Here is an 8382-nt window from a genome sequence, read left to right on the forward strand (position 1 = left end):
ATGCTGTGGGGGTGCTTTGCTGCAGGAGGGACTGGTGCACTTCACAAAATAGATGGCATCATGAGGAAGGAAAATTATGTGGATATATTGAAGCAACATCTCAAGACATCAGTCAGGAAGTTAAAGCTTGGTTGCAAATGAACATTGACCCCAAGCATGCTTCCAAAGTTGTGGCAAAATGGCTTAAGGACAACAAAGTCAAGGTGTTGGAGTGGCCATCACAAAGCCCTGACCCCAATCCTATAGAAAATGTGTGGGCAGAACTGAAAAAGCGTGTGCGAGCAAGGAGGCCAACAAACCTGACTCAGTTATACCAGCTCTGTCAGGAGGAATTGGCCAAAATTTACCCAACTTATTGTGGGAAGCTTGTGGAAGGCTACCCGAAACGTTTGACCCAAGTTAAACAATTTAAAGGCAATGCTACCAAATACTAATTGAGTGTATGTAAACTTCTGACCCACTGGGAATGTGTTGAAAGGATTATTCTGACATTTCACATTCTTAAAATAAAGTGGTGATCCTAACTGACCTAAGACAGGGAATGTTTACTAGGATTAAATGTCTGGAATTGTGAAAAACTGAGTTTAAATGTATTTGGCTAAGGTGTATGTAAACTTCCAACTTCAACTGTACATAATTGCAGGCCGAGGGCCAAGTAGATGGCTTGATCTATGATTTCCTTTCTGTTCCCCCTTTCTCTCAAGTAGATTTAAACTTAATCATAGAACAGTCTCTGTTTATATTTCATCATGAGTTGTTTCAAATTGAATAACATTTTATTTGTCACATGTGCCAAATACAACAAGTGTAGACTTGCCCTTTCCCAACAATGCAATTAAAAAGTAATAAAATTAACAAATAGATAAAAATGTAATAGTAACACAAGAAAATAATGTTTCTGGATTATAGAGTGTACTTGTAATGTATATTTTTACAGAAACATTCTATTGGGACTGTACACTGAGTGTACAAAACATTAGGAACACCTGCTCTTTCCATGACATAGACTGACCAGGTGAATCCAGGTGAAAGCTATGATCCCTTATTGATGTCACTTGTTAAATCCACTTCAACCAGTGTAGATGAAGGGGAGGAGACAGGTTAAAGAAGGATGTTCAAGCCTTGAGACAATTGAGACATAGATTATTATATTATTATTGTGTATGTGTGCCATTCAGAGGGTGAATGGGCAAGACAAAATAATTAAGTGCCTTTGAACGTGGTATGGTTGTAAGTGCCATACGCACCGGTTTGAGTGTGTCAAGAACTGCAACATTGCTGGGTTTTTCACACTCAACAGTTTCCCGTGTGTATCAAGAATGGTTCACCACCCAAAGGACATCCAGCCAACTTTACACAACTGTGGAAAGGATTGGAGTCAACATGGGCCAGCATCCCTGTTGAATGTTTTCGACACCTTGTAGAGTCCATGCCCCGACAAATTGAGGCTGTTCTGAGGGGAAAAAGGGGTTGCAGCGCAATAGTAGGAAGGTGTTCCTAATTTTTTGTACACTCAGTGTAGGTCCATGCTTTAGGTCCACTTGATATGTGTCTGTCTTATTTCACTCTGGTTCATTTCTACATAGACCAAAACATACACTTTAGTGTACAGAACAGATATATACAGTACAGACTACACCCCTCTGATCTTTCTCTCTTAGACACTCAAAAAACAATTAGTCATACTCTCTGTAAACATACTTAGCTTCTCAACTTAAAGGCATGCTGTTCTGTTATACTGTATGGCCGATATTCATCACGACAAACAATGTCTGTTTGCTGGCTAGACATCATCTTAGAGTTGAATAAGAATGTCCTCTTAATCCCTTTCTCACACATTATGACAATGTGAGGGTATATTTGGACTATTACTCTGACCTGTCCATAACTACATTCAATCATATCACATGGAATTGTTCATGGTAAGTACCAAACAAGTCATTGCAATTTGTGCAGTTTAGCTATTCAATAACTATTCCACAGTATTGGTCAGAAAACATTCACTTATCATATAAAATAGATTATTATCAAGGACTTTACAAATGTTTGATTTGTATTAATGTATAAAAATGTCTAAACCATCCTGCCTGTAAAATATCAAATCACTGAGAAACCTTTTTGAGATACAGGTATAGAAAACACACAGTAGCAAAAGCTAAATACAATATAAACACAAAACACATTCACAAGTATTATCATACTGTTACACAAAAAAGTGATGCTAGTGCAGAAATATGTGCTTTAAAATGACATTGTTATTTAGGGTTTATAAATCATACCTTAGTGGAGTCTGTGTACTTAATGGTGGAGTTTAGATTGACAGTATGATAGGACTTCCTTCCCTTTTCACAGCACATCATCTGTCTACATACCCCTTTGGCCCTCTGCTTAAAGTGCTTCCCCACAATCACATACAGAAAAGGGTTCAGTGAGCTGTTGCTGTAGCCCAGGTAGGTAGCCAGTTGAGTGCTGATGTCTAATGCATCCACCCAGCCGCAGCCAGAGATGACCTCATAGTGATACAGGGTATCCAGGAAGATGACAAACTGGTAGGGCAGCCAGCAGAGGATGAAGATGGCCAGGACGATAAGCACCAGGTGGGCAGCCTTCCTCTCCGTGCCAGCTGCCGCCGTGCTCCTCACCCTGCTCGCCTGGTTGTCCCGTAAGACTCTGATGATGTGGTAGCTGCAGAAGGACACAATGGGTACAGGAACCAGAAAGCCCACTATGTTGATGGTCAGGTTGTAGCGCAGCCTCCAGCCGTCGTGGGGGTATGCCATGTAGCATGCCTCCACCCCCAGGTGGGGGAAGAACTGGACGGATCGGAAGAGCAGGGCTGGAAGGCTGAGAAGAGCGCCCACCACCCAGACTCCCAGGCAGATCCCACTGGCCCAGGCTGGTCTTCTCCCTCTGCCCTGGGACGACAGGGGACGGGCCAGCACCAGGTATCTGTCCACACTCACCAGTGTAAGGAACAGGACGCTGCAGTAGTAGTTCATCCCAATGACAATGTTCACCAGCTGACACATAAGCTCACCAAACGGCCAATGGAACTCCTGTACGACTGCCACCACCCAGAAGGGCAGGCAGGATACCATGAGGAGGTCTGCAGCAGCCAGGTTCCCCAGGTAGATGTCTGCCACTGTGCTGTGTCTTCTCTGGAGGCAGAACACACACAGCACGAAGGTGTTGCCCACCATTCCCAGCAGGCAGATGACGGACATGTAAGCTGGCTGGATGGAGTACACCCACTCCCAGGCTGTTGTGTGGTTACACTCGTCCTCGGCCATGAGCACACCCTCCATGAGAGGGTCCCCCGACCAGTTTGAGACCATTTCGAGAGCTGACCGAAAAGAGATTGTGTGTGTCAATGTTGGAGCACAATTTTATATTATAAAACATCAACAGCTTTTCATTATGTCAATGCTATTGAACATGTGTACCACTACTTCTCTCATTTCAAAGTAAAGTAAACTGCTACCCTCTGGCTCAAAATAAAATGACTAATGTGCTAATGGACTTGGGAGGAAGAGAATGGAAGGGCTAATATTGATATTAGTGAGAGTACACAGGCTCTGCGTGCTGTTGCCTTGTGAAGCACACCTCATCTCTTTACATAAACCACTGTGATGTACAGTCATCTAAATGGTGCTGCAGGCAACAGATGGCCCTTCTAGGTTATCTGGATGACATGGAGCACACTCTCTGTGGACTGACTCTGTCTACACCTAGCACACTCTTTTTGACTGAAGTACCTAAGAGTAGCACACTTTTTTGACCCGGCAGCAAAATGTTTCCTCTCTGTGCCTCATCAATTACTTCACCCACACAATGGTTTCAGTTTCAAGTTTTATTAGTCGTATGTACAAGATAGACGTGGTATACATTGTCCAACGAAATGCTTCCTTGCATGTTCCTTTTCGACAATGCAACACCAATAAGAAATAAGAAAAGATAAGAATACGAACATCAAGTAAATGGCTCTGTAGAATAGAATAAACATTTTAGCATAAAATACAGGGAGGCACAATTTATAGTACAATATTAACACATGTATAATGGAAGGGGTGATTGGGGGGCAAGTGTTTAAATACATGTAAAAAAAAAAAAAAAATTATCTTTCCTAATCTTTCTTATTTCTCAGATAAAGGACAGACACTTCAGAACAAACTTCCTTTTGATTTTCTTTTGGGACTATCTGTTGTTCCATGTAGTGAATCTGTTATTCAATGCTTTTGTATGGGCTAATAGCAGAAATTCCCCCCCAGAAAAATCACACATTATATATATAAAAAAGAGATATACTTCAAAGGGGTCTTAAAATTCAAAATCAAATGGCTAAATGATCCTTGATATGACCTTCTTAAAACAATTCCATAAAGCTTAGTAGAACCCCCCTCCCCCGGCTTAGACAGGGCTTAGACTCTTATGGGTTAAATTGTGCAGTATTAGCAATAGTAAATAAGAGTCTGGTCACAGCAGATGCATGTGTGTGTGTGTGTGTGTGTATGCTAAGGTGGGGAGAGTCAGTGCAGGTGGTCAGTCCAGTTCAAGTGTTCAGCAGTCGGATGGCTTGTAGATAGAAACTGTCTCTGAACCTGTTGGTATCAGACCTCATGCTCCGATACCGTCTGACCAACGATAAGGGAGAGAACAGCTCGTGGCTGGGGTGTGTGGGCTCTTTGATGATGCTGCGGGACTTCCTCAGGCACAGTTTCAAGTAGATGTCCTTGATTGGTGGGAACACTGCCCCAGTGATGTACTGGGCCGTCTTCACCACCCACTGGAGGGCCTTGCAGTTGTGGATGGAGCAATTGCCATACCAGGCTGTGATGCAACTGGTCAGGATGCTCCCGATGGTGCAGCGGTAGTAGTGGAGAGGACCCGGGGTGGCATGCCGAATTTCTTCAGCTGCCTTAGGAAGTAGAGGCGCTATTGCGCCCTCTTGACAAGAGTGGTGGTGTTGTTGGTCCATGTCAAGTCATCGGTGATGTGGATGCCGAGGAAGTTAAAACTGCTGACTTTCTCTACTGCAGTGTTCCCTCCTCTGCTCCTGAAGTCAACAATCAACTCCTTTGTTTTGCTGACATTGAGGTAGAGGTTGTTGTCCTGGCACCACAATGCCAGTTCACTTACCTCCTCCCTATTGGCTGACTCGTCGTTGCTGGTTATCAGGTTGGTTATCAGGCCCCTGACCACAGTCGCTCCTGTCTAACCAATAAAGTTTGGGTTTGGGAAAAAATTATAAGAGAGTGTAATATTCTCTGCCCACACAAAGGGACACAACTTTTGTCACCACTGGAAAGTCTGTGACACATTCACTAATTTAGCCATTCAGACATTTAGTCAAAGAAAACACTATAAATCACTAACCCAGAGTTCATCTGGGCCGCTCTGTGTTTAGTTTTAGGTGGTCGTCTCACATTGACATGCATTTAAAATGATTCAACAAGACAGACATAGTTGGTTTGTTTTAACCCAGCAGAGCCTAAGCCCTGTCCAAGCAGGAGGGTTCTACTAAGCTATATGGAATTGTTTTAAGAAGGTCATACCAAGCATCATTTAACTATTTGATTTAGAGTTTTAAGATCCCTTGAAGTATGAAATAAAATATAAAAACAATATTTGATCAAATTATTTTGGGCCTTATTGCTATTAAACCAAACAAACACATTGAATAACAGATTCACTACATGGTACAACAGATAGTCCCAAAAATATACCAAAAGGAAGTTTGTTCTGAAGTGTCTCTCCAATATCTGAGAGGTATAAGAAAGAGCATGAAACATTATTTTTTTTTTTTTACATGTATTTAAGCCCATATTTTTGGACATCTACATTAAACAATCTCCATATACTTCCATTCATTTTTTTAAACTGGTACATGGGGACCTTCAGACGAGTCTTGTGAGGCCTGTGGGCGTCCTAGAGCACAACAACAACCGACATGTACATGTTCGTGAGAGTCTCACCTTTGCACAGAGGGGTCATATTAGTGTGTAGCCCCAACAGTTTAGACGCTACATACATGTTGGCAGATCGGTTGTACCGACTTCCGACGAGTCTTCTGAAACTTGTGGAGGTCTTAGGCAAAACGGAGAACACCATCATGTTTGTAGGCAAAACGGAGAACACCATCGTGTTTGTAGGCAAAACGGAGAACACCATCGTGTTTGTAGGCAAAACGGAGAACACCATCGTGTTTGTAGGCAAAACCGGTTGGACGCTACAGACCGATTTTCCGGATGTCTCATGATCTGACAAACACTGCTTTAGCTCTGTCACCTTTCACTGCAGATGCGGAAGTGCGACATAGGCGGATGTGGTGGATTGAGACAAAATAACAGATATCTCTAGTTTAAACTGACATATTTTTATTTTTATTTTTAATGCTAATTAGATTTCCACAGAGGCCCGGACATTGACCTTAGGGGGGGTAAATAATGTTCTCAAAAGTAACAAAATGCCCCTCCTCCTTGCTCGGGCAGGTTTTGGCGTTCGTCGTCACCGGCTTACTAGCCACTACCGCTCCATTTACAAAAACTGTTCAATGTACATTTCTACTAAATACTGACTCATTTTTAGAACACAATAAGTTCCTATTTACACAGCATATTTGACAGAACACAAATATACTGTGTAGTATTTATATATATTGCACAAAATTAAAAGAACCAGCCATCCTAGATAACATATACAGTGTTGATAAATACATTCTGAACTGAAGCATGGTTTCTAAGTTAAAGCACATTGATACTGTGAAGGCAATTAGTATACTTAAATAGAATGCAGTCAACTCAACAGAGGGCTGAGTGCTCCAGTGTCAATTTCGGTCATAGAGGTAAAAGTTATAACTTGTTCCCTTTTGGGTTGGTTTTCCAGAAACAGATTAAGCCTAATATTGGACTGAAATAATTTTTAGTCCAGGACTAAGAGAATTTCCATTGAACAAACTTTTAGTCCGGGAAATCGGCCCTTCATGTGCATTAAACTCAAGTCAGTTTTTTGAGTGTGGATGACTATTGCGATCGTAGTGATCTGGTGGCCATTTCTTCCTCGTAGACAGTTGTTTGAACACATCCTTGACCTTCTTCCTGAAGTTCTTCCCCACGATCACGTAGAGGACTGGGTTGAGCACGCTGTTGAAGAAGCCCAGGTAGGTGAACACTTGTTTGCAGATCTCCAGACTGTTGCTCAGGTGGCAGCCTGAGATTACGCCCGCCCTCTGGAGGACTTCCAGGGCCGTGACTAGGTGGAAGGGCACCCAGCAGAGCAGGAAGGTCAGGAGAACAGCCAGCACCAGCAGAGTGGCCTTCCTTTCTGTGTGCTCCGCCTTGATCCTCTCCATGGCCTGGTTATTCAGGGCGTGGATGATCTGACAGGTGCAGTAGGAGATCACTGACACAGGGATGGCAAACCCCAACACAATGAGCATCACGTCGAACACCACCTCCATCTTGGGACTGGGGTAGTCCAAGAAGCAGGCGGTCACCTGGATGTCTGGGAACCACTTCACTGCCCTGAAGAGCATGGTAGGGGTGCCCAGCAACAGGCCAAAGCCCCACACTAACAAACAGCCCAGCTTGGCGTAGGAGGGCCTCCTCATCCTCCCGTGGCTCATAGTATGCACCAGCGCCACATAGCGGTCCACACTGACCAGAACCAGGAAGTAGATACTGCTGTAGGCGTTCATCTTGATGCCCACATTGACCAGGCGACACAGCAGGGGGCCAAAGGCCCAGTCGAAGCCGTTGGCCACATTGACAGCCCAGAAGGGGAGACAGGAGACCAGGAGAAGATCAGCAGCAGCCAGGTTGCTCAGGTAGATCTCTGCTACGGTGCAGGCCTTCTTATGCAGGCAGAACACCAACAGGACAAAGACATTATCCAGAATCCCCAGTATGCTGGTGGCCAGGATGTAGGCCGGTTGCATGGTGTGGAGCCAGTACCACTCCTCAGCGTAAGGGCAGTGGCTGGTGTTGGTACTGTTGCTTCCAGTCATGTCTATGGAGTTGGTGATGATGTCCATTTTGGAGCTGTAGAGAATATGTTGTGTAAATGTAACAGTGGTTGTTCAAGGAGGGGGACGGGGGTACATGGTAGAAAGGGGAGACCAGGGCACAAAGTAACACTTTCAGTCTTTTGCTTATTTCTGAAAAGATAATTTGATTTAGATTAATAATATTTTTATACAAACAACATACATATCACAGCTACCATTACACACTGTATCTCCAATTTTAGGACATACCCATTGATTACAATTCAACCGAAAGTGGTTGCAGGGTTAAATGTAACACTTGAAACTGATACCGTAAAATTTATATTAAACGCAGTCTTAAATAGCCGCATGTCCCTTTTAATAGCCGTGCAACTGCACAT

The 8382-nt window shown here is 43.5% G+C and overlaps 1 protein-coding gene and 1 pseudogene across 2 annotated transcripts; both read right to left on the reverse strand.

The window, feature by feature from the left end:
* Positions 1 to 2273: 2273 nt before the first annotated feature.
* On the reverse strand, positions 2274 to 3335 carry LOC311145270 (B2 bradykinin receptor-like; the record flags this gene model as incomplete). Its single annotated transcript, XM_084181506.1, has 1 exon — positions 2274 to 3335. One exon carries the CDS (start codon positions 3333 to 3335, stop codon positions 2274 to 2276), a length of 1062 nt encoding a protein of 353 aa, XP_084037632.1.
* Positions 3336 to 6992: 3657 nt separating this feature from the next.
* Positions 6993 to 8029, reverse strand: LOC311145271 (B2 bradykinin receptor-like; annotated as a pseudogene). The gene has a single exon. The product of its transcript is annotated as a B2 bradykinin receptor-like (transcript).
* Positions 8030 to 8382: the final 353 nt, after the last annotated feature.

Source organism: Coregonus lavaretus (assembly GCF_964263955.1).
Source record: "Coregonus lavaretus genome assembly, chromosome: 18".
Classification (NCBI taxonomy): Eukaryota; Metazoa; Chordata; class Actinopteri; order Salmoniformes; family Salmonidae; genus Coregonus; species Coregonus lavaretus.